This window comes from Aythya marila (assembly GCF_965140915.1).
Source record: "Aythya marila genome assembly, chromosome: 23".
NCBI lineage: Eukaryota > Metazoa > Chordata > Aves > Anseriformes > Anatidae > Aythya > Aythya marila.
In genome coordinates this window covers 2,324,313-2,351,072 of record NC_139064.1, presented here as the reverse complement: position 1 = coordinate 2,351,072, position 26,760 = coordinate 2,324,313, and the positions used below count along the sequence as shown (strand labels likewise).

The window sequence follows — 26,760 nt, the reverse complement described above, 5'->3', positions numbered from 1 at the left end:
AGGCAGAGCCAAGATCTTAACTGCGTGCTTTTCCTGTAAAAGATGGTACCAGGGAATGCTGCTAGTGGAGTTAACTGCTCAGTGATGGACTTCCAAGGATCGTGCTCCAACCCTCAGGCTCTTTCGGAGAAGACTCAGTTTTTTTCTGCTGGCAGATGCACTCGGTTCTCCCCAGCAGTTGTGTTCCTTGAGGTGTGAGCGCTGCTGTTGGCTGGTGCGGTGCGAAGTACGGCCATGGTCCAGAACCCGTGCCCTGACAAGGTGTCCTGCAGCACCGCGGTGAAGCAGGGCTGCCACTTGCGTGTATCTTCTCTGAGGAAAAAGCTGGCCTTCTGCACAGTCATGTAAGTTGTCATGTGTCTATCATACCTGATTGTGTATGCTGACAGGGAGCCTATACAGGTTTTATTTTGTCTTGGGGTAAATAAACGCTGTGCAGGTATTTTTGGGGCCATGTAAGGGAAAAGAGGCAGTCTAGAAGGAGAGTTGGGTTTTGCCTGGACTCAGAGCTCAGGTGCCTGCTGTCTGTGTGAGCTTCTGTGAATTGTTTCATGTTCTGTCTGTGAAATGAAGAGGTCAATTCTTTTCTAACCTCAGAAAAACAGATAAAAAAGATGGTGAGTTAAGTATGTGGGTTGCTCAGATGCTGAAACACCCCAACCACATGAGTGTGAAGATAAGCAGCAGAGCTGAGATCGTGACCAAATAATCGTGCTTGCAGAAGCTGCTTCATTTAAACTAATTCAAAGAGTGGACAAGATTGGGATGCAGACAGACAGAGACTTGGGTGAAATATGTGCACGTACACAGTCACTAGTCTCTGTAACAAGACATGTTTATGTATGAATTGCCTTGAACTTTCATCTGAATGAAGTCTAAGGTCATGAGCCTGCTTCTGCTTGAACCAAGGGCTTGTTCTTTGTCATGACGTTGAAGTACCTATCGGGTATAGGACGCGGGGAATTTTAATTAAGAGTAAATATTAAGCTACTGAACTGGAGGGAAGATCAGTCCTTAGCCTCATACACAGTCTGAGGAGGAGAGACACTGATAAGGTCAAAAGAGGAGTGTGGAAAGTACGGGGATAGAAAGCAGTAGGATGTGAAAAGGAGAGGAGAGAAGCAGGTAGCAGTTTACAGTGATCATATCAAAATGGAGGAAATGGGGAACAGCTAGTCTTACAATGTTTTGTTTTAATATGCCCTACATCTTGATTGCAGCTTAATTAGTCCCCCAGTGTGTACAGTATCTTGTTCTGATAATTCCAGGGTTGTGGGACTTGTTTTTCCTTTGCTTTCCTTTGTGTAAGTTACTAAGTGTTTCTCAAACAATGGATCAAAATTTGCGAGAGCTTGCAAAAAGATTAGGGAATGGCTCAAGACATAGACAAGTTTAAGAAATTCTGCCTCATGTTTGGATTTGCAAGAAGTTGTGTGAAGATCTGAAATGAGATCAAACTTTTAAAATGCTTGTGCCAAAGTTACATCCTTGGGGTGTTTAACAAGTCAGTAGGAGTTCTGTATTTTAACAATGTACCCATGACTTACCTGCAAGTGGAGGCACAACAAAGTTAGCTACTTCTGTTGGCCATGAGGGTCCTGATATTAGTTAAACACCTGAATAACCATTATTCATCAGGGGCGGATGCAAGCATGGTCTTTAGGGAGGTTTTCAAAAGTGGTGATCCTGTTGTGAAGAGCTCAGGCTGAGCTTCCAGAGTGTCACAGAGCATAACCCTGATGCTTTTGCAGTAACTTTAGAGCTAGATCAATATCCATACTTCCCTTAAGCGTTCCTTAGTCAGCTGGATTTAACATTCAGTGGACTAACTTGGGAGGAGTTTAACCAGAATGGCACTAATCTCCTTTGTCACATAGGAAAGATGGTTAATAATTAGGGTCAGAGCTAGTGTCTTCCCTCTTTCTAATTTCTGCTGCTTCCTGAGCCCCAGCGTTGACTCTTGGCTGTGGAAGACAGAACAGTTTAAGAGCAGCTCTCCTCCACTTGGATTGCCAGATTTGCTACTGTCAGCAGAGCTGTTGAATGGAAATAGCACCTGCCCTGTTCCTCATACGCCAGCATTGTTCCTTTTGAAGACGGGCTGTTGTTAATTACAGTCTGCCTGGATCTGGCTCTGTTGGATAAGGCAGGCTGCTAACAAGCAGCTGGAATAAGATGAATTTTGTCTTTGTCTTCAACTGGGAGTCGTCTTTTGCACCTGGCATCCCAGCTCATTGGGTCTGCCCTGTAAGAGGGTTAAGCCACCCGATAGAAAGTCATCTTTTCTCCCTAAAATCCTCAGTCAACCTCTTTCAGTGGAGATAAGGGTGCTCTCTTCACTGAAAGTCTGCGCTGGATTTGATTCATCAAAGTTGTGCTCCACTCACTATCTCTTTTACTCTTGTTCTTTAGTTTTAAGGAGACTGAACTAAAAATGCTTTGTGATTTCAAAGCAAGGGCAGTAGTCCCTGTGCTTCCCTTCTCTGTGACTGAAGGGTGTGGAGGGACTGATACCTCTCCTGCTTGTCTTACTGGGGCCAGAGACAAGCAGGAGACCCTGCAGGATTAATTGGTGTGCTCGTGCTCATGCACTTTGTTGTTGCTGTTGCTCAGCATGTGAGTCTGGAGCTTTGATGAGTTCAAAGCTATTGGCAAGCTTGAGAACAGGGTTATTTTATGCTTTCTGTAGTAATGTAATATCGTGCCTCTGGGCATTAGCTGATAGCCACTGGTGAGAGGGAGTTTTATTGATAGCACAAATAGTTTCAGTGCAGATAAGGAGAATAGATTGTGCAAATCCCCTCCATCACCAAAAAGAAACCATTCTTAATTCAGTCCTCTGCTCCAAGCAGTCATGGCAAAATACCTGCCTGTTCTCTTCCAAAAAGTTGGCTTTGACATAGAGCTTTTAGTGTGAGAACCTCCACGCAGGTCAGTAACAGCTGCAGGAGAAGGCATGGTCACAACAGATGCAACAGCAGGGCAAAGCAGGATTCAGATCTCGCTTCTCCATTTCCTGATCAGTTCTGTCTCTGCTGGACTTGTGTTATCATTGATAAACCTCAGCGTGCCTTGCAGATCTCACTGAATGCAGAGGAGGTCTGGCAGGCCTCATGTGGCTGCGTTGCTAGCTCGTGATGCTCAGGAACATGAGGAAGAGGAGAGGACTCATTTCACTGTCCCTTTTTTCCCGTATCTGCGGCCCTGGGCAGACCCTACCCAGCCTTCCTTCTTGTTACCAAGAGCAGAGGGCTCAGCTGTGTAAGTATTTCACTTGCAGACTTTAAGTGGTGGTCACCCCATCAGCGCTGTGTCCTTGGGGAGCATTGGGATTGTCAGTGTCACAGTTGTTAGCTTGAGGCATATGAAGAAGCAGGAGTGAAGCCAGCAGGACGCTGGGGTGCAGGGCTGTACACCATCTCCTTCCACGGGCCTCTTGCTCTGTGTAAGCCTCCTTGGCCCTTGTCCACAAGCTTCCATGCAGAGTGCTGTCAGCTGCTGACCCCTTGTGTGGATTCACCTTCCAACAAAGCCTGTGCTGTGCCTCAGAGCCCTTGCGAACTTCTGTTGCAGTACTAAAACTTCAATACTGCTCTAAAATCAGCCATCAGAGGGTCTCAGAGGACTTAATTGATTTTAGCCTCTTACAGCCAGAGGTAGGCTTTTTAAAGTTGCAGGGGAGTGATGCTTTTTGAGGGAGCCTGCTGCTAAATTCAGATAGAGTTTGGCCAGGTTTATGCAGTGACATGACTTCAGATCTACAGACCGGAGGTTCCTGAATTGCAGAACACATCCCTTTTGGTGAATAGGTGCCTTCTTAAACTGGGGCACGGTCTGGGATGAATTTAGGAGCTGTGTTTGTCCTTTAATTCTATTGCATGTACCCAAACGTGGTATGGGAGCTCTGACTGCACCAGTGATCTCTTCTCTTTAACAGGTAGAAATGAACCGGCGCTGAAAGTTAGGTGCAAAGCTTCCTTCAAAAGAACCGTGTGGGCAATACCTCTGTCTTACAGTGGGAGAAAGCCACCTTCCTTTATGCAGGAAACATTTTAACCGAGGTGTCTTCAGAAACCACAGCTTATCTGAGAGTCCTGTTGTGAGCATGCCTGGCACCCCAGCTGCATGGAAAAGATCTCAGAGTATGGTGTTGCTTCTATTTTGTGGTGTGGCTGACTGATCAATGCTGTGCAGTAAAACAAAGGCGTTATTTAAAAAAAAAAAAAAAAAAAAAGAAAAAGGAAAAAAAAAAAAGAAAGAAAGAAAAAAAAAAGATTGCGTACAGCTCTTCAGGTCCCAGTCTCCTAATTTGTAGTGACTTGTTTGATGTGCAGTAGGCATAGAAAAGAAGATAAATACTCAAGTGAGTAGCTGGGGGAAGTGTTGAAGGGATAAGCAGGTTAAAACCCATCTGTTGAGCCAGTAAATTGGCAGACAGGACTGACACATGTCAAAGGGCAGAAGTGGAAGGCATTTAAAAACTATTTTTCTATTTCTCTTCCCAGTTCAATTTTTAGTGAATCTGGGACTACCGTATACATCAAAATCAGAACTGGCATTGCTGTTCACAGCCCTGGCTTTGAGTGGTTGCTCATGGAGGCTGGATGCACGAGGGGAGGCAAACCCTTCTGCCTGGGCTTTGGACTGCAGCTGGAGGAGGAGGTGCTGGTTAACAGGGATGCTGCTGCCTCAGCCTCCCCTGAGACTCCGGCAGACCACGAGCCCTGGAAGGGGATCTGGGATCAGCTCTTTTTCAGCTTGAATGCATATGCTTGTGCCCTTATAGAGACCTTTCTAGGCCCTTGTTTACAGTGCAGTAGTCAGCTATTTCTGAAACTGCTCGGTGCAGGGTATTTTTCTGTACAGACAGAAGTTCCTCAAAAATCTAAGAGCACTTACCTGAAACGGGAATTAGGGTTCTTTTGGATTTGCTCGGTGAAACACCCTGCTACTCTCCTAAGATAGTGGTATCTCTTGTACAAAGTGCTGTGTGTGTGTGTCCCTGAACAAATCAGCTTTTTCGTAACTTTACAGTCAGCACAAACTCTTTATCACGGCCTCTTCCTTGCTTTTAGTGCTATTTGCCTTTGACACATGCAAATACTTGCAATATTTACCTTGGAAAATATGTGCATCTTTATAGTTGACTGCCTAAATGGGGAAACAACCTCAAATTCTTTTAGAGAATCCTTTGTTCTCTCAGACTTTTACACCTTATCCCATAGCAGCTGCAAATTCAGCAGAGCCTTGCAGGCAGCTGTGCCTTTAAAATTGAATCGCCTGTGATAGAAGAAATCTGAGAGCAGAGAAAGGAAACCTGTGCCTCTTGCGCAGAGCAAGCTCTTTGGAGATTTCTCCATCGCTCTGCCTTCTCATCAGCCAAGTCACCGCTCCTTCCCTTTGGGGCCAAACTGCAGAGTAATAGCAGTAGGAGCCATCCCAGAACCATCTTCATGGTGACATTACATCTTTCCACGGTGGACTCTGAGGTCACCTCTTGGTGCTGCTTTCTCCCCCAAACTCCTGTGCGTGTGTAAACAAGCTGGGATTCCATCTTTTGACTCAACAGCGTTTTGCTCCCTCGCTGCTGAAGCGGCTTTCTCGGGTTGCTGGGGAGCACGTTGGCACTTGGACAGACTTCCCTCTTTCTGCAGATGACTGTAACCGTGTGAGTGCTCACTGTGACCTCTGCATTTCTTCTTTTCCCTCTCCTCTTCCCTTGTGTATCTTCCCATCCATTTCTTTCTTGGCCTTTGCAGAGCATTTGTTGTGCATTTCGGTGATAAGATGGCAGCATGCGTCTCCCCACCGCGCCATGCATCGTAACAAGGTCAGGTGTTACAATCTGTACTTGCCAAGGGCTGTCCTTGAGCCCCCCTGCTACACCTCTGCTTTTCTCCTCTGCTCCTGCAAGTTTGACCTAAATTTTTTCCTTAAGCTGTTCCTCACCGCTGTTTGTTCTGCCTTCCCTCTGAAGCACCCCACCCCAAATCTTCAGTTGTGGCGTGCTGTTAGCTGTTCCCTCTCCCCCTTAACCTTTTCCTTTAAATGGCAGGTTGCATGGGCCTTGCTTGAGGGGTCTGTTGGAGTTCCAGGCATTGTAAGATGTAGCATTTTTCTGCTGTGGAAAAGGATTTTTGCTTTAGGCATAGCCATGTATATGCTCAGACGTCCTTATGCGAGCCTCATGGGCTGTTGCTTTACCTGTGCAGCACCTGCCATGCGTCCGTGCCCTCAAACTCCGAATCTTTATTCTGGGTTACCAAATGAGGGGTGTGTGGTACTTGGTGGGATGTGACACAGTGAGATAAGTCATCCTCTGTATTGTTTTCCTAGTTGCAACCCATCATCCTCTGTTCCACCCTGTTGCTGCAGCTACTGGAAGATCTCTCTAATGTGTAGGAGCGTGAGCTGGGGCTGCGGGAGGCTTCTGCTGCAGGGCTGAGGTGCCTCTGTCTGCAAACCAGAGGCTTTTGTCCAGAACCTGAGTCTTGAGCCACTGCTCAAGCTACTTTCTCTGATCTTCTCTCTCAGGCTTCAGAAATAAGAGGAGTCTAGGACCTTTCTTTTTTTTTTCTTTTTTCTCTTGACTTCACTCGTTCCTCTAGGTTTTCATTCTTAAGGCCAAGATATTGCGGTGCATGTTCCTGCCACAAGGTTTCTCACTCTTTATCTGAAACATCTGGGGTTAATTTTTTATCCAGGAGCGGATGTTGCATTAGACGTTCCATGGGTGCAGATCAGACAAAGGCTTTGTTTCTCCAGTGTGCTACCTATGTGCTTCAGTGGATTATCCTTTAAGCAGTGCCAGCCCAAAGGCTCAAGTTTATACCATATTTAAAGATTTAGCTCACCGTACTTGAAAGATTATTTTTTGTTATTTAGGATCCAAAGTGTCTTGCCTGGTAGACACCCTGAAGTTCTCTGATTTTGAGAGAGCAGATGGTTAGTCAGAATACCTGGACTTAATGAAAAGGGAGATGATCAGCCCATAGGGTTTCTGTCCAAGATAATGCAGTCTTACTGCCTTCTCCTTGGTGGCTGCACATTAACTCGCAATGGAAAGTAAAATTAGAAGGTGGCTTTTAACTTCCTGACAAATGCAAATGAAGAAGGGGTTTTGTGGCATATGAAATGTGCCGTGAGTCATAAGACTTTCTGTTGTTAGCCTGCCCCTTTCCACAGTGAATGAGCCTCTTTTGGGGGTGGGAAAGGTTATTACACCATCTCACATAAATGGAAGGCTGAGCTCAAACATGACACAATGAGGGGAAAAAGATTTTTGTTATAGTATTGCTCAAGAAAGAAGCAGTAGCAATACGAATCGTCCCAGTTTCTCCATCTTTCTGATGCTGCTGATCTTTCTAGGGAATTATTCTCTTTTCACCTTTTGATAGAGGAGCTTCTTTCCATTCTTCTCTTCTGGGATAGCCAAAGCTCTCTCTTCTGTTGTGATGCTCTCCTGCCTTTCTTTCCTTTCTAATACCCTAAGACATAATTTGCATGCCATGGCAAACTACTCATAGCACAGAAAGAAGTGGCTTACATGCTCTTTCTGTTCTGTACAGTGTGACTACAGCTCCCATGATGCCAGGAGTGTGAAATGCATATTTTATTTCTGGAAATGAAGTCTCACGTGACTTCCCAGCTGCTGCAGCAAAGAAAGAGTCCCTTCTGAGATTTTTCCCTGGGAAATGGAGGTGTGCCCTAGCTTGCGGATGCTGTGATTGCATCTGACAGCAGAGGCTGTAGGGCTGCAGGACACTGCTGACTTCAGGAAGGATTCAAGAATTTATCCATCTGGCACATTTTCCTGGGGATCTGTACCTCTCCTCTAAGGTGCCTAACAGTTAAACTACCTCTTCCTTACATTCTGCCATTCTTCATAGCTGTTCTCTCTCCACTTAACACTGCTGATTTTTCTCTAGTTTGTCATCCCGCTAGTCCTGTCGCTATCAGGTTTTGTCTTGCTTGCACATTCCCCAGAGGCGCAGTTTTTGCCTGCTGCCCCCAGCTCCTGCAGATCTTTTCTTGCCACATGGCAGAATCAAACCGTAGCGCCCCCCGGGGCAGCATGCTGGTCTCTGTGCCTGCAGGTCACTTAGGTTTTCGAGCCAACTGACGTTGTTTCCATTGTGTGGCTACTTGGCTGAGTAACTTTTACCGTTATTTGCTGGATCTCTGAGGCGAGTCGCTCTGGTTAGCGTGAAGCTGGAGCTCTGATTCCTGGGCAGCAGCAAAGCCCCGATGATGTGTGTCCGAGGGTGTCCCGGTGGCTGTGTGAGGCTGGGCAGTGGCACTTGCAGGCAGTGCAATTAACAACCAACAGCTTCCAATTTGTAAGATAGCTTTAATGAGGCAATTACAAGCTCGTACCCCAAACTAATGTGACGCTATTGCTGTAGCTGTTCACAAAGCTTTGGATTCTTACCCAGCCCTTGAGTGTGTCATACTGAGTCGCTCGCTTCCGAAAAGCGGACTTCCTCAGGAGATGTTTCCTGTTTGCTGTTAAGTTCATGAGCTATTACACCCTGCTGGAATTTTATAGCCGCTGCTGTAAAGAGAGCACAACATGGAAATTCAGCTGCTTCTGAAACGCGAAGCTGGGCTTTTCTGCTTCTCTAGCTTAGGGTTTGCTGAAGGTCCTCTATGAGGCAGGCTGTTCTGTCATGCTGCTGTGAGTACTCCTGGCAGAATGCATGTGAGTGAGTAAACGGCCACCGAGGGACTTGGTGGCTCGATAAAAGAGGGGTTGGAGAGCAGGTTGTTTGCGTTTGCTGTTCGTGTACCTCTTCACTGCATGTGGTACACTTGTAGTACTACTCTTGTTGTGGCGTGGGAATCATTTGGAAATCCATCCAGTGCTCACCAAGCCACAAGGATCATGATCTTTATCCCAGTGAGTGTAACTAATGCAGGTGGCGGTGCTCTTTGTGCATGGTGTTGGGACAGGCTGAAGATGGGTTATGTCCGCAGCAGTGCTTGGGATGGAGGTAGACCTGAATGTGTTAATACTTTAATGAATTTTCAAAACCATGTTACTGCATCCTATGGCTGATGATCTAGGTGTTTTCATGAGATGGTGTTTAAGTCCCTGATAAGAATGGGGTCAGTACATTTGAATAAGCAGAATAAAAAGGTGAAGGAAGTGCAGCAGCCTTGATTTCTCACAAGCAGGTGACTATGCGAATGCACTGCAACAAATACCAGAAATATACCAGTATTTGTGTATATATTTAATATAAGATGGAATGTAAGACACTTAATTTAATAAAACCCTGCTTTATGGGGTGTGTGGGCAAGGAAATGAGTATGGCTTTGCAGAAATCAGGTAGCTGCCCTTGAACACGTGTGCGCTGCTGGGTGCATTGAGGATCATCTGCTGGTGCCCCAGTCTGTGTGTGCTGTGCTGTGTGCCGGCCGTGTGCCTGAGCACGCCGTGCTGCACCGCTGTATGAATAAGCACTTTCAAGCAGAGCTGTTTCTAGCCCTCTGAGGCTCTTAATTTGACTGAGCTCTGCAGTGTTTTTTTTTTTTTCTCTTCCCAACCTTCCTCTCCCTCCCTCCCAGCCAGGGTTGCTCACGTCTGTCTGCTCCACCAGAGCACTCCGGCCAGTTGCGTGCGGCGGCTCCTGGCTGGCGAGCAGGCTCCAGGCTCGGTTTCTGTAGGGAAGCAGCCAGGAGGAGCCTGCAGGAGCAGGGAGGGAGAAGCTGGGTGATGAATGGGGCTGGGTGAAGTCACCCTGCGCCGCCAATCGGGGCTGGCCACAGCCGGGCAGGGCCTCGGCAGCTCCGGGAGCCTTTTGACGCCGGGACAGCTTTACCTTAGAGGATGCTCTGCTGGCTTCAGGCTGAGCTGAGGGTGTGCTCCGGGGAGTTCCTAGTTTAGGCCCAGTAATTTCTGAGGGTTGTTCTGAGGTGAGTGTTCTCAGTAGGGTGTGGATAACTAACCTCCTCCTTGCATTTTGCTCTGCACGTGTTCATCTCTCTTTACGTGGTCTGTCTCTGGCACGCTTATTATTATTATTATTATTTTTTTTTGGTGGCATCGCTCTTCCACCTGTCCTGCTCTCATGCTTTCCTTCCAGAAGCTGCCTCTTCCTTCCCCACTGCCCTCTCCTCCCTTGCCCCCTGCACTGCCCAGACCCACTCGCTGGCTGCCTTTCTCCTGACTTGGAAAGCACCCACGTGGGGAGCTCCTTGTGCTCCTCTCCCTTCCCACAGAGGGAGAAGGAGGAAGCAGCAGGGCCTTTTCCCCAGGGGAGGCACAGGTTGCTTGCCTCCTCCCTGCGGGGAGCTCAAACTTGAAGCTGGGAGGACGGGGCTGTCTGTTCCTCAGCATCCTGCTAGAATTTGGGGTAGTAGCAGGGGTTTGAGGGATTGTACTTGGGGGGGGGCTGGCAAATTGCTGGATATTGTGCCAGACTCAAGAATTGAATTTGGGACCATCAGCTTGAGATGCTTTTCCCTCCCCTTTGGGGGCAGCAGGGAAAACTTGGGGCTAGCTCTTATATGACTTGCTTGTTCTCATCCATCTGTCAAATTGTTTGTCTTCTCTTCACCATCCTTTTTTTGACTCTCCCTTTTTCTCCCTCTCCTCCTTCAATGGTCTCATTTACTGGTAGGCCAAGCAGAAAACATGGAGACGTCTGATATGGCGACAGCAAAGGTAGGATGGAAATGCTGCCGGCCTCACTGTGCGTAAGTGGTTTCGCTTGGCACCTTCTTACTTTGTCACCCTTTTTGCTTTCTCCAGACCCTTCCCCCCGATGCTGGGAGTGGTTCTAGTGCTGGGGTTGACGACGGGATTCGAGATCCAGGAAGGAGTTGATATTGTGGCTGCAGACTCTATGTGTTGCTTTTCTTGTCAGGTGGGAGATAAAATCTTCCTGCCCTGAAATGTTGATGCTCTAGGCCAAGGTGGGGATGGGGGAGAGAGAGAGGAGCCTGCATCATTGTCGGTGGCAGCTTTTCCTTTGTCCGAAGGGAAGCCAAGGGGGAGAGCCGGGATGCTGCAGCCTGCTTTGCTGCTCGATATGAAAATGCCGCTAGAGGGTGCTTTGGTGGCAGGCTCCCACCCTGAGCCTGTCTGGTGGAGCAGAAAGGCCTTTTGGCAGCCTCATTATTTTTTTGGAAAGCATCTCGAGGGGGAGGGCTGGGTGAGAAAGTAACATGAGCTCATAGATGCATCCGCCCTTTGCTGCGAGGCTGCTCGCCTGTACCAGGCTGCAGGTCCTGCTCCCTGCAGCTCCGCGGGTATGGAGATGTGCCCGGCATGGCTTCAGCATGGTTCGGGAGAGCTGGGGAGCACAAAGCTGCCTCACCCCGCTTCATTGGGTCTCATGGTTGGGGTTGACAGCAAACGGTTGTTTTCTAGCATGAGCCTGCTGCCAGCATAGCCGCGTTTGGTATCAGAGCGAGATGAATGCATGGGGAAAGTCTGCGAGCATCTCCTGTCGTGCTGTTACCCCAGCAGCCCGTGAAACTGAGTGTAGTCGAAAAGCTGGAGTTTGGAAAGGGAGGGAAATGGCATTAGGAGTTACAAAATGCTTCTGAGCCTGCCCTGAATGGGAGGCTGTAGCTCAGCAGCGAGGCATTCTGTGCTCCGGGAGGTACCGGTTTCACCTGGGGTAATTCCTTGGTTAGAAAAGCACTGTGCTGCTGATCAGATCGTGGGGCTTGTTCCTCTATCTCAGCTAGATTTCACATGGAATAAGTACTTTCAATTTCCCCCCTTGTTTCTATTAAACAGGGCGTACTTTCAGTTCCATTTCCCGTAAGGCTGGGTGCCCCTGAACAGCTGCCCTGCTTGGCCCCAGGACCGGGCTGCATGTCAGGGCAGGGTTTGTGGCTTTGGGCGATCGTTGTGTGAAGTACTTCAGGGTAAATGTGCCTTTACCGAGGTGGAATCCTCACTGCCACGTCTGTGCAAACTTGAGCTGCGTGTTGCTTGGAGCTGCAGTGTTTGGAAAAAGCTGCCACTGCGAAGCCTGAAGGGCAAATGGCACTGAAACCAGATGAAAATGACACTCAAATTCAATTTTTTTTGGCATTTTGGGGGACTTTTCTGTGTTGAAAAACAGACATTTTCAAACAAAACCAACAAAGTCAGCGTGAAACACGTTTTTGTCTGCACCTGCTTTTTATACTTTGTTTCAGTTGAAGGAAAACACAATCTAGAGAGATGTTAAGGCAACATCTTGGTGTGGAGGTACTGAAAGCCTAGTTATCTGTTCAGGAGAACATCTTCAGAGTGGAAAATATATGTAGTTTGAACCTTCTAAAACAGATACAGCTTCAAAAAAAAAAAATGCCATTAATGTTCAAATTATAACTATATAGATTTATTTGGATTTAGACCACGTTGGATGATATTTAGTCCCCTATTCTTTGTTGAAACCAGATTTCTTCCATGGTTTTTTTTTTTTTTTTTTTTTTTTTTTTTTTTTTTTTGTCTTGATTTAGATCTGTATTACCCCTGTGCTGGCTGGCATGGAGAATCTCTGAGAGATTCTGGTTCATCTTGCTGGGGTCACCCTGGACCCTGGGCTAGCAAAGAATTTGTGGAGAAAGCCAAACATTTATTTTTCTCAGCCTGAATGCTGAGAGCAGCCCTGGGACGCAGCAGCAGGATGTTTCTTACTTCCACGGCTGCTCTCCATTGTGTTGTGCTGCTGCTTCCTTTTCTGTTGGGGCACCTTCCAGGGTACCGCAGGGACTGGCATTTCCTGGCACTCCAAAGAATGGTCCCAGCCTTAGCCCTCCAACAGCAGCGAGAGGCACAGCTTTGAGCAACTTCTAGCCTGTGGCTCTGATTGCAGGGCAATCACCCTGGAACTGGTGGTGGAATCGAACTTTTTTCCCCTGCATGTTGTTGGGCATGTTGCAGTGGGATCATGGCATGTCCTGGCACCTCCCATCTTGGCTTACCTGGTGCCTGGCTATGAAAACAGGAGCCCTGCTTGCTTTCTCCTTGTTGCCTTACGGAGAGCCAAGGGGAAAAGTAATTAACCTGTTAGCAAAGCACATGAGAGCAAATGATGCTAGAGTGCTTCCTGGGAAAGCATGAATCACTCTCCAGGTAATCAGCTAGTGGAAACGTGGGACGTAAATCAGCGAGATGTCTGTCATTCCCCTGACACCGAAAGGCTTCTGTTTCTGTACTGCGAATGGAAAGTCCTCAGACATTTCGGGGTGGAAGAGGTCATAAAGCACATGATTTACTTGTTCCATGTCAGAGGGGTTGTGCTTTGCTCACGGGCTACAACTAGAAGATGAGTGAAGCCAGAAAAGATGTCCATGTGCAGTACTTCAGAGCTGCTGTTTTCAGATTTCTGTGGCTTGTGTTGGACAGCAATCCCTGTCTCAGCAAGGACTGGCGGAAGTAATGGCTAAGGGGAAAAGGACAATGGGGTGATGCAAAATAACTAGCTAGTGAGTGAAATTTGGCTGAGTATTAAACGCTATCACATGAATTTCAGTAGTGGCCCCTGCTTCCAGCTCTTACCCAGGCCCTGGCAAGGGAGGTGACACAAGAGGTGACACAAAGCCATGGGGGAATTGCCCCTTCCTTGCAGTCTGACCAGATCGTGGGAGAACACCGAGACCTGGTTCATTACAGCCACCTCATGCAGAAGTGTTGGGGAATGTAGAGCACCATCCCATCTGGACAGTAGCACGTGGTGCTTCTTTCATCCAAGCCAGAGATCAGAAAGAAAACTTGGCTTAATTTTTTGTATTAGTCTTTTTCTTTTTTTTTTTTTCTCTTTTGTATTCATGTGGCCTTGAGAGTTTATAGTTACAGGTCAGGAAAATATCCGGTCTTTTTTTCTAAGTCCTTTTTTCCTGATACTCAGAATCTCCAAATCTTTCTTCACTTTGAGAAAGTTCTGCGGGGTTTTTACTTTGTTGCTGTTTTTAGTGTTTGTGTGTGCTGTTTGACTTCCTCATCCTGGCTGGTGTGGAAGCAACCAGAAACCCCCTGGGAGGCTGTGTTTGTGGTATCCTTGCTCTGGACCAGAAATATTCAAAAATGTTACTGGCGGTAGGCCAGGATCCAAATTATCTTATTTAGTCCCTATTGAAGTTGATGGGAATTTTTGCTTGTGGGGAGAGATGGGATGAGACAGGGCAAACAGGCACCAAGTCAATTCGTTTTATTGTTATTTGCTGTTTACGTGTAGTAACTGTTTGTAATACTTGCAATCAAAAATGAGGTCCCTTTCGTAATCATAATTCTACTGCAATAAGGAAATAATTTGACTTATATATTTTAGAGCTAGAAGGGAAATTATGAACATCTGATCCAACATCCTGTATGAAGGGCAGTCATTGTGAAAATATACGTATGGCTCCATGTGGACAGGTCAAATACAAACAAATACAAAGAGGAAAGGAGATAGGTATGAGAAATTAATTAAAAATGGGTTGGGAAAAGGAGGGGAAGTGATCTGATGATGATTGGGGTATGGGAGGGAGATGAGAGCACAACACTGAAAAAGATGTGATGACGAGTCAGCAAAGGTTAGGAAATAACTGAAGGAGGGGTGAAGATGGGATAGAAAAGGAACAGAGAAGAAGAAGGAGGAAGCAGGTGTAGAGAAGTGTTGCTTAGCGAGAGGCAGATTGGCTTTTGGCATGGGCACAGGTGGCAGGCAAAGGGCAACGAGAGCCACAACTGCAGCACCAGGAGGGCGAAGGGGGGAGGACAGTGGCTGAAGAGAGGCAGTTTGCAAGGCACTTGTCCCTGGTGTGTGATCCTGCTGCTCTGGTTAAGCTTTGCACTTCAGAGACTGTAGCTCTGAGTGCTTCAGATGGGCTGCTGTTGAACTTGGTGTTGGTTATGTGAGGTAGGAGAGGCCGTGGTAGGTGAGATGTAAAGGAGCCAGTAATATCGTCGTGTTTTCAGGGGGTTGTGATTGTTAATGCTGGCCAAAAAGACGCCCACTCTCAAATTTGTTTTCAACTACTGTGCCTGTTCTTAAAAAAAAACATCAAAACAAAAGTGAAAAGTCATGTTTACACTACTTTTTATGCTATTTTTGCCACTTTTACCATTCATGGGGAAAAATAAAAAATTGCCAAAAGAAGAATGGCTTGGGAAAGTTCTTTTACATGCAAAACCTGGTCATCAAAGACCAGCTGTATTCACTCACAATCCGCAATCCACTGCCACTGAAGATATCACAACAGTGTAGTGGACGTCTCCTTAAAACATGTAGTGCCACAGATAAGTGAAAAGGCACAGAGTATATTGCCTAGGTTCAAACCACAGCTCTGTGGCATAGCCAGAAGCTGCTTTTTGTCTCTTCAGGCCCCAGTTCTGCCCGTGCTGCTTCTCTGTTTTCCCATTTTCCTGTTGTGCGGGATAGATGCTCAAGATGGAGTAGGTAGATGACTTATCTGGAATTCAACGTGCGTGTGACTAAGTATTCTTAGTACTGCAGAGGTGGACAGGGTGGCTGTGCATAGCCTACCTCTCTTGATATGTACATATGCTCTTTGTTACCCTGTTTAAATTTTAATATCAGTCTTTTCCCTGGAGTAGTTGCACGCACAGGATGGAGCAAAGAGGCAAGGGCCTGCCCGTGCAGTGTTAGCTGGCCCAGTCAGGTGAATGCAGAACCCAGACTGTGTGCAGCAGTGACAGTGGGGTTGTGCCTGGGGCTCTCCGGAGACAGTGGGCAACCCACGGGCCTTTCAGCAAGGCTCCTGCCAGGAGGCTTTCCGAGAGCAGATCCCAGCTGAATTGTGGCAGAGGTGGCAGCATCTGCCAGTCCGCTGCTCGTACAGACACTTTCTCCTTTGAAGTGGTCGATTTCCTTTGATAATTTCCTGACCTTCACATTATTTTAAAAAAAAAAATACATGATTGCTTATCTCTTAATACCTTTCTTGCCTGAGCTTTGATTTCCAAACATGTGACTGCAGCATTAGCCTGTCCCAGATTTGCAGGTCTCCTGACCCATTTTACAGCATTGTGATTTGCTTCCCTCCTTGACAACCTGCAGGCCCCAGCTGTGTGGTGTTTCATGGAGGAAAGTGGCTCTGGACCCGAGATGAGGCCAGGCCAGGCAGCTGACGGAGGCTGTGTCACTCTGTTTGTGACATTTGGAAGTGCATGTGCCCAGCTTTATGGCTAAGTTGGCTGGGAATAAAAAGGCATGCTGCAAAGTTTACATCCAAACCAAACCCTTCAAGCTTTTGTTTCAAGCATTTGCTTCAAATCTTTGTGCCTGCCCCTGCAGGGGCTTGGGGCTGGAGGATGCCCTGCCCTGGCTGATGCACTCATCGGCGTGGTACTGATTGATGGAACAAGTGTTTGGGGAGCTGCTTGCATGGAGTTATTAGCACAGAGATGAGTTTTCCATTTTACAACTCCCCAGAACAACATTTCAGTGTCACCTGCACAATTTCTGAACCAGCAGCCCACTTGCAGTGCTCCTGTTTCCTTTCATCTGTGATTTTGAAATGCCCTGGGGTGTCCAAAGCCCTATAACAGTGATTTCCAGCTCAGTTCAGAACTGGAAGTTGGCTCCTGTTGGCTTCTGATCACGATTCAGGAGCTTCATTCAGAAAAAAAAGGCCTGGTGCTGTTCTTGAGCACCATGCAGAAGCACATTTATTGCTTCGTGGAGGTGATGTTATCCATCATGTTATCACTGTCTTTGGGTGTGGAGGACAATGCTCCCAGAGAGCTTTGTAGGGCAGAAAGGAGCCTTGGGACTCGTACCCACGGTTAGAGGGGAACAGAGGAGAGGTTAGGGGTTTATGGAGACGATTCTCTATCATTCCCTTCTGACAGGAAATGTAGACAGGGATATGGTTTCTCTAGCTGTGGACCATGACTGTGTAAAATAATGACAATCAGTTTTAGGAAACTTTTAAGCTACTATCATCTTTTCCCTTTCACCTAGCTGGTATCTTTCCTCTGTCACGGCTGAATTTTGCTGAATTGCTGAGGATGCTCAGGATGCTCGGAGCAGGGGGGGGGGCTGTGGCTTCAGCTTCGCCCCCCTCCCCCCCCCCCATCATTTCAGGGCGCTCCTTTAGAGGGAATTAACTAACCCCATGGCTTGGGGGCGATGCACAGCACCCCTGGGTGCCAGGCCGGGGCGCAGCAGCGCGCATCCCCCTCCCGCACCCCGACTCCGTGTCCCCCCTTGCGGGGCCGGGACCGAGGACCCCGGGGGGGCCGTGGCAACCCCAGGCACCCCTCGGGGGGCTTTTGCCCGGTCCCCCCCAAGCCAGGGGCGGGCCGGCAGCCGCCGCACATGCTCAGCAGCAGCAGCAGCAGCGAGGGGCGGCCGGGGCCGGCCCTGCGTGGCGCTGCGGGTGCGGGGAGCCCTGCACCGCTCGGGGGGGCACCGAGGGGACCCCGGGGGGGCCCCGGGGCCGGGAGACGGCCTCGCCCCGCCGCGGGGGGCTCGGTGCATGGGGCTCGGCGCCGGCCGGGGGGCGCTGGGCGGCCGGGGCTCCCGCACCATGTCCTGGGAGCTGCGGAGCGAGCAGCGGGCAGCCAAGGACGCGGGCAGCGGCGTGCGGCGGCCGTACTGATGAAAGGCTTCAAGCTTGCCTGGTAAGAGGGGAGAAGGGGGCGAGGATGCCGCTTACAGCCCGGGGAGGAGGCGCCCGGCTCGGCTGCGGCATCGCCGGGAGGCGCCCGGGGGGTCCCGGCGCTGCGCCCTGCCCGCAGCCGGCCCCTCTCCTCCCCTCTTCTCCGGGGATGCACGGGGTAAAAAGCAAACGCGGGGGTCTTCCCCCAAAAGAAGGGGGTGTGAGGGCTCCTGTGCTGCCTGCGCCCAGCGGCCTCTGCTCGCTGCTCCTCTCCGGTGCTGCTTTGGGGATGCTCCGCACCCGGCGGCTGCAGGGGCTGGGGGCTCGGGGCTGGGAGGGGAGCTCCGGGCTTCCCGGGGGACAGAGCTGCTCCTGGGGTGCTCCCGGATGTTTTGGGGGAGAACTCGGGGGATTTGGACAAGCGGGCAGTGAGGGGGGGTGTGTGGGTGCAGGGTGATCAACAAAGCTGCGTGTATATCAAATGTTTGCATGGCAATGTGTTTTTTTTTTTTTTTAATAGGGGTATGTATCTGACATGGGTGGGTAAATATTTACATATATAATGTATGTGGATGTTTCCATGCCTGTAACGTATCTAATAAACTTGGCCGGCAAAGGTTCGTATAAAATCTAGAGTATGTCAAAACTATTTAGCTGCAGTAAATAGTCTCTGAATTATTAAGATGAAATCAATTTCATTAGAACTTTATCAGATGGGAACGGGTCCACGGTGGAATGTGACTTTGTGATTTGGTTTGAAATTGCAAAGTGGATGACAAGAAGGACACGAAGGCCTGTTTCTTTTTCTTAATCCTTTTTCCCTATAATGAAAAAGGAAGCAATCGCAGGAATACCAGCCTCTCCCTGAAGTCTGCTGTTTCACATCAGTTCAAATTTAGTACTTTGAGATCCTTGCTTGTAAAGTGTGAGAAAACAGTGAAGTTATTTTTCTTACTTGCTTTTATTTATTGTTGCTGTTTTTTTTTCTGTGAAAAAAAAAAAAAAAAAGCACTACAGCACAGCACTAGGAAGCATCTTGTACTGAGCCCCAGGGGAAGGACTAGAGCCAGGGATGACTCAATAGGTCATCTCTTTTTGTAATTTCTGTAATTTTGTCTTTTATTTAATTACAGTTAGAGCCTGTGTGTACACAACCACATGCAATATAGGATATACAAAAACCATCACTATTAGCATTTGAAAATAATACATAATTTTCCCCCCCCTTTTTTTTAAAAAAAAAAAAGTCCAACTCCTGCACTGATTTGCTGCTTCATGTGGTATGCTGTTGGGCTGACGGGTTGCATAATAGCTCATCGTACTACCGGGAAAGCTGAGCGTGTGTTATAAATGCCGGGATCGCGTGCATCTGCAATAACATGGCACCCTGCTGCATTCAGCTCTCTGCCTACCCACGAGCAGCGCTGGATGTGTTTGTTACTCGTGTAACCGGAGCACTTTGGCGCACCCGGTTCCATCGCAGCGTTTATAGCGCTCGGTGTCGGAGCCGCTCCGTTAATCTGCTCGGACTTCAGAGCTAAGCGAGCGAGGCTGGCAGATGCGGGAGCTGGATGGGGCCCACCGGATTGCTGACGTACCGGGTGAAGCAGCCGCGGCGTTTCGGCAGGTGACGCTCTCCCCTCTGGGCTGCCTCTGCCGTGGGCTCCTCGCGAGGTGCTCAGGGCTCTGCGCCGCCCTGGCTGCACAGGGTCAGGCAGCAAGCGCAGTAGTGGACCTGAGCAGCTCCTCTGGCTCTCCTGGAAACATGGAAGAGTGCTCATGAACCCTGCTTGTCCTGCATCCTCAGCACCCCCCTTCATCTTCCTCAGAATCCCGAGGAAACAGGTGAACTATTTGGATTGCTTGTCTAATTTAATAACAGCGTACAGCATCTTGAATCTTTGCAGCGGTTGCTCTGTTCCCCCTAAAGGATGTCTGGGATGCTGACACAGAGTTTTATTTACTTTGTTGTGCTGCAGTGTCCGGGCACCAAAGGGTGAGTTAAGGATGTTGTTTAAGCCCTCGGTCACCTATGTGCATGCGTTTGTCACTGCTGGATGCCTTGGTGTGGTTCTAGAGGAGCACGGGTCTGAGCACAGACCCCAGAGTTCTCTGCTGCTTGTCTTGGTTAGGATATCTTGGTGTGGGTTGTATGGCCTCAAATACTCGCAATGAATTACTTTATAGGGTTAGTATTTATCTAAGAAAAACAGCACGTCCAACAGATCTGTTGGTCCTTGCTTTGGAAGTGGTGATTGCAGTCCTAGATGGCACTGCTGGGGTTAACGCAGGTTTCCTTACGGAGCAGCTCTCAGACAGACACAGGATTTCTTTCTCTACCAGGAAGGGCAGCAGCACAGGGCCAGAACGCTGCCAGCAGGAGCAGCCCTCCCCGGCCATGAGGACGTGCGCATGCTCTCGCCTGCATTTGGACCCGTTCGGTTCGTGTGCTGAGCTGCACGAGGTGACATTGTGCATTTTGCCGGGGGCCCTCTGGCCACCCCTGAGTCTCGGTGCGAGCCTGCTCTGGCACAAGGCAGCGTTGCTGCGATCTAACACAGTGTCATGCGTTTCTGCAGTCCATCACCTAATTTTGCCCAAAATGATCTCATCACCATCTGGCGCCGGATCCCGGCGTAGCTGCGTGCTACGGAGTCATCGGGCTGCCACGGAGCGCTGCGGTACCGCAGGATCCTGACATGCACCCGTCACAGCGTCGTGACATCAGAACCGGGCTGCATCGTGTCATGACACCAGGCCCTGATGTACCAGAGCAGCATCCCACTGTTATGGTGCAACATCCTGGTACCAAAAATGATAGCACAGTTCCTGGGTACGTTCTTATCACGCGATGATGTCCCTTTGTCTCGTCAGGGCCTAATGTCCTGCTTCCATGAGTCATTTTCATGTCATAACATAGCACTCTAACACGGTCGCATGTTGCGTCACAGTGTTGTGAGAGAGAACTTTTGCTCTCAGCCTTATTGCATCGCTCCTTAGCATGCCTGTAACAAGCCAGGCCCTGAGCTTGAAATCTGGGAAAGGCAAGCACTGTGACAGGGGGACAGGCTCTCCTTCCCTCGCAGCCCTGCTTGCTGATACTCTGCTTCCTCATCAGCAGTTCGGGGAGCTCCTAATCCAGCATAGATGGGTACTACTGTGAATCTTCCCCCAAAAATAAGAATCAGTTGACTAAAGATGTCTTTCAGGGACAAAAGCAAGCTGGTAGCTGAACTTGATAGCTCATCTTGACATCCCATCAATAGGATGCTGAGCAAAACTCTGCTCCTGGGAGTTTTCTTCTTTCCTGGTTCCTTCTGCCTTGCCTGTGCTCGTCTGTTGCTTGGAATATTTCTGAGTGCCAGGCCCTGCTCTGTGAAGCCCACGGAGAAAATAAAGGCCAAAGGCTCTACCTAAAAATAAATCTGTAATTCATTTTTCTGCTAGTGCCTGTGGGTGAGAATAAAACCTCTCAGTGTTCCAACACCCTACTTATCTGAAGGAAGGATCTATTATATAGTTGTGGGGGTGGGATGGGAACTAGGTAGGGTTACAGAACAGCAGAGCTAAAATTAGCAGTTGTTTGATGTCAGGGAGCAGTGAAGATTAACGTTAGGCGGTCTCAGTTATGCATGCTGTAAGGCAGCCACTTGAGGGCTTCTTTGTATCCAGACCGGGAGGGACACCTGCCTCTTCGAGGGGCTCTGTCAGGGCCTCGGTACCAAGGGGAGGAGAGGAGAGGGTCTTCATCAGCTGTCGTGACAGTCCTGTGTGGCTTTGTCCTTAGTCTAGTCCTGCAACTTCTTCGGAGGCTGAAATAACAGGGTAGGGAAGAAGAGAAAGCAGGAATGCTTCTCTCAGTTCCAGAGAATTTGTTCTTGCTGTTTTACATTAACCTGACAAATGTGGGTTTTGGGTGTCCAGGATTCTCGCCTCCCTAATTACAGAGTGACATGATGCTACATAAACAATTTTGAATTTCATATCTATACTGCAGAGGCTTAAAGAGCTACCCCGTGCAGTGAAAATGAACTTAGTTCTTTTGCAGTGCAAATTAAAGGTGAATTTTAAAATCAGTTCTTCCTCAGATTTTTTGGAGAAGGCTAGGAGAGGAGTTCAGCTGGCATTGCATAATTGTGCCGTTGTGCACGTGTGTTTGACCTTCATGTTACAGGTTAAACTGTCATGTTTTGGTGTGCTCTGTGTTCACCAGGTCTTTTGCTTCTACCTCTTTTTTTTTTTTTCTGTGCTTTTTATTCAAAAGGAAGAAACAGATGTTGATTATTCCCCCCAACAACTATCAAAGATGACCCACATACGTGTAAGTTATAAATATGGCTCTAGCATTTGGAAGCAAGAAGCGTTCCCTCATTCCCTCTTTATACATTCTGCAAGCGGATCTGAGGAATCAGAACGTTCCCATTTGCTGTCGATGCGGTGGGAAGAGGGAACCATATTAATAGGTCAGCATCTCTCCCTGCCTCCAGAATATTCTGAAAATTTGACTGAACCCGTGACCATAAGGCACAGCCTTGCTCCTTTCTCTCAGCAGGAACAAAGGTTGTGATGTGTCAGGTGAGTCGAAGAACTTTGAACAGTGTTGGGAGATCAATTTTGTAAATGGCTTCATGGCACAATAAAGTGATTAACGGCAGGTTTGGTGCTAATTTATCCGGGCTTTCAAGGAGTGGGAAATGATAGTAAGCAGTAAAGAGCCTAGTCCAAGTGCACTAATGTCAAGGAAAAAGCTTGCATGCAATTCACATGGCCAGACTGTACTCACAGTCAGTAACCGAGCCAGAAATAGAACCAAGATCGGCTCATTTCCAGTTTGTGTCCTGGCCTGTACACTGCCACACTGAATTAATACCTTCAGTGGTAATATGGTATAAAGTACAAGTGAAGTGACTATTTTAGTAAAGAAATAAAATAAATTACAGTGTAAGTAGACTATTTGAAGAAAAACTGACTGAGTCATTGTGAAACCTTTGATCTGAGATTTGGTTTGCTCTCCTTCTGTGTGATGATAGACTTGCAGAACCTATCCTTTAGTGTGTCTTTGTTTGTTATGTGGTGTGCTTTTGGCATCGGATTCTGACTCAAAATTGGATAAACATCCAACATTTTATTCTCTGGTATATATATGCTGACTGAAACCTCTCTGAGGGCAACGTGACGTACGCCGTGAAGATGCTGCACCTTGCAGAGCTGTGCTGCCAGCACCCAGAATCTCTCCCTCAGATTTCTCCTTGAGGTCCAGATTATTTTGGCTAATTCCAGTCATTTGTTTCATTCCAGTCATTTATTTCATTCAAAAAAATTGCCTTTTCTGCTTCTCAGATGGTAAAATCAGCTTGCTGTCTGTGTAGTCCTTCAGCAGCCTTGCAAATGTCAAGTGAAGGGCAAACTGCTTAGAACCGTCCTGCAATTCTGCCGCCGCTGCTCGCTCAGGGCCTTAAGTTGAGATGAATGAGGCTGCAGCGTGGCTTCTCCAAAGAGTCTTCTCCTCACGTATGCAGGAGGAAAAAGCATGGAAGGAGGTAAATGCAGTCACAAAGGGTTTATGGATAACATTTAGCAGATAATGGCTACTTCTGTTAAGGTTTAAATGTGGAGCTGAGACTCTTGGTGTGCTGTCTGAGTGCTTGGTTCCTTACATGAGAAGCAATGCCCTGGTTTTTGGAGCTGGAAGTTGGGAGAGGCCAGTTTTATGCCTGGATCTGTCCCTGCTGTGTCATGATCATGCCTCTGCCCCACTTTCCCTGCCTGCAGAATGGGGCACGCCAGCCCGCTCCTCCCACTGAAGCAGTTTGATATTTACGTGTGGCAAGTGCTAGAAGGGGCATGGTGAACGCTGTGCCGCAATTTGTGTGTGATTCATCCTGCCTGACTTAATGGTTCTACTGAAGTAAATGGAAACGCTCATAGATTTACAATTTCTGCTCAATCAGGGTTATTCTATTCAGGAAATGGGCAAGGTCAGAGCCTTAAATAGCCAAGCATTGCCAGAAGAGCTCTTGTGGCATGGTATCAGCGTCCCGGTCAAGACGTCTTTTGGTTAATCACATTTGCCAACTGAAATCCCCCTTGGGAACAGGAGTCTTCTTCACTCCCTCCTCTGAGCTGGTTGGTGGTGTTCCTGTGGCCTACTAAAGCAGCTGCCAGGTTTATTCTTGAATCTTTCTTTGCCTGCCTCTGATTTCAGCCCTGGGTTTGAAGTGCAATTTAATAGCAGACTACCATTATGTTGGCAATTGATACTTATTACGCACGGTAACTGTTAATTCCAGTATTTTGAGTCTGCTAGAAGTGAATGGTATAAATTGAGGTATAATAGCAATAACAGCATCCAAGTATAAAGACTAAAACAAATGCTCTATATAAATTGGTAGCTTTTCTTTTCCTTATTTATTTCCTTTATATTATTTGTGCTCTTTCAGAGCCACGTGCTGAATGCAAGGTGGTGGAGCCTTCTCTGAGCTTCTGCTTTACTAAAGCTTTCTGTTCGGCCAGCTTTAGGTCTGTGCTGGTGTTATACTTTCCTTTTTGCAGTGGTTTTCTCTTTATAACCATTTTTCCTGACAAAATGCCGTCTGGCTAGCCAAGGGACCTGGGGGTAGGTGTTCTGCCTTTTTTAAGCTAACATCATGTGATGGTGTCACAGCCGCTCTACACATATGGCAAGGGAGCAGAGAAAGAAGGATTTGGAGATTTTTTATTTTATTTTATTTTGGTGGCAAGAGGAGATATGTATTTGGGGTATATATTTTGAATAATTTCAAACCACTTGGAATATCAGGTTTGGAGAAATGTGGTTTGACCACACCTAATTTCAGGCCTTGGAACTGGAAGGAAGAAGATGGAAGAGAAAACAAGCTGAATGAAACTGATTTAGGGGAAAAGGAGGAGGTATATATTCAGGAGTAGCAAATATGTGGTAATGTAAAAAAAAAAATGTCCACGTATGCACATAATATAAGGCACCAAATTAGCTGTGGGGGGAGGAGGAAAAACGACTTGTTTATCTTTGGTGTAGAGAACAACTCTCTCTTTAACTAGAATCATTCTTTAAATGCAATACCCAGCAAACAAGCCTGGCCTTAAATGACAGTAGGAAGAGATGGTAAAGTCCAAGGATTCCAGAGGAATCGTTTGGAAGGTTTCATTCCTCACTGGTGTAGTGATGTGAATTAAAAGGCTCATGAAATGCTGTGAATTAAAAGGCTTGCCCTGGAGACAGGCATTTTAGAAAGCTGGTGGAAAGCTAGAGCTGTAATTTTGGTGTATTTCTGACCCTTTATGAATAGAAATGAAGCAGATACATGGGTCTGAAAGAAGTATCCTTTGCTTCTGAGGAGATTGGGTACTGTGGGTTTGCAGACCTCAGAACTGCCATTTATATTTTTCAGATCTGTCAGCAATTAAGAAACAGTGTGGCAACATGGTGGCCTTCACTCTGACATACATTTTAGGAATGAGGTTTGGGACATGAACTGTTCCTTATCTTAAGGCCTTGAAAGAAGGTTTGTGTCTGAGAGCTGGAGCTCAGAGTCTGACCAGTGCTCAGTGGCTGGGTCAAGGCAGTGAAACTACAGCATTGCTCCAAATGCCTGCAATATTATTTTTCCAAACTTTCCAACAGGGCGAACAGGTTCCCCATGGATTCTTCTGAGTTTCAGGTTGACGACAGGTAATAGCAGAACTGATTTTGGAAGTGGATTTAAGATTGTGGTGTTTTACAATGAGAGAGGGTCTTACAAATAAGTCTTCATTGCATTAGGAGATTTTCATGTGCACCCTAAGAGACCATCTGTGTCCTCAAGAGTTTCCAGCCTCTAAGGCCAAGACGGACAAAAGGCAGAAAAAAGGAAGTGCTAGTAGTAGCCTTGGTTTGCGGGTGACACACACAGAAGTTAAAGGCTATTTTACAGTTAACATTTATTAGAATATGTGTACTAGAAAACTTCCCTACTGGAAGCTTGGCACGGGTGAGTTAAAAAATGTTATAGCTTAAAACAAACTGTATTGATAAAAGCTTGATAGAGAGCAACCTGTATTGATCAGAGATGCAAACCATCCTACTACATCCCCTGCATTTCTCATCCGTGACTTGCCCAAAGTCACAAGTTGAATCCAGATTGCCCCAAAGCAACCTATGTCTATGTCTTGCTAGTAAGTGTAAATACCATAATTGTAGTAAGGGCATTTATTCTTTGAAGGATCGCAACCCAGATTCATAGTCCTAAAAACTTCAGAAAGTTTTAGGTGGAGCTTTGCAAGACTTCCCTCCTGAATCTCAGAATCATCAGATACGTTTCACTGGAAGGTTTTGCAAGTGACTTGCTAACACAGCAAGGCAAAAGAACTCTCTAAATTGTGATGCTCAGACAGCCGTAACACTTATCCAACCGAATGTAGACTTCTAAGGGCTCTTGTATCACTAGGAAACAGCAGTAACCAAAAAGTTACTGGACTGAGTTGCTGCCTATTAGGAAAATGACGGAAAGCAAAATTAAGAGCGAAAAAGACTGCAATTGAGTCATTGATCCGTGCCTCTGCCAATACCACGCGATTCCTTGTTGTGCCTTTATTAATGGTTACCCAATGCTGTTTAGAAACATGACAAGTGGAAAGGGTTATACCGCTTCTCTCGTTCTCTTGACTGCAACGCCTTGCCTTCAGCCTAGTTTTTTCCCCTTCATTTACTTTCATCTCATTGCTCATTGGTATAAAATCTTTTAAGACGGCTTCCCTTTCTCCATGGTATTTACATTCTTCAAATATTTGTTGACTACTTTGCTTTGTTTACTCTTCAAGTGTCTTTTCATAAATGAGCCTCCTGAATAATGTGATGTTTTTGTTGCTTTCCTTTGAGCTTACTCCTGTGCAAGAACATCTTTCTGATTATATAGCACCCCTGCAATGAAGTTCCAGGGAGAGATTAACTGATCGTTCACAGCAAATACTTCATCAGCTTCCCCGAGCTATGATTGATCAGACCGTGCAGCTCTGAATCACATTAGTCTTTGCTGCTCCTCTATCATATTGCAGGAGCACATCTCATTTGCTTTGTGCTCGTACCCTGCACACTGTCAAGCTGTGCTGCTTTCCTGCTTTTCAGTGCTGTGGCTCGATGCACACACTCTCTTTTTGCCCCTGTAATGCCAGTTTGGAATAGGTACAAGAGCTAGAGCAGTGGCAGGA

The 26,760-nt window shown here is 47.3% G+C and overlaps 1 protein-coding gene across 12 annotated transcripts in view; it reads left to right on the top strand.

Annotated features, from left to right (window-relative positions):
• Positions 1-26,760, top strand: part of GRAMD1B (GRAM domain containing 1B) — a 126,612-nt gene that overhangs the window by 49,637 nt on the left and 50,215 nt on the right. The window contains exon 1 of one of the 12 annotated variants that reach the window (XM_082777923.1): positions 8,550-8,677. The exons of 9 other annotated variants lie outside the window; for them this stretch is intronic. In XM_082777923.1, coding sequence (XP_082634049.1) covers positions 8,670-8,677 — 8 coding nt within the window. In that variant the 5' untranslated portion in view covers positions 8,550-8,669. Of the gene's footprint in view, positions 1-8,549; positions 8,702-17,485; positions 17,579-26,760 lie in introns of those variants that run through there. 2 more of the 12 variants (XM_082777925.1, XM_082777932.1) reach the window with 2 other exon arrangements.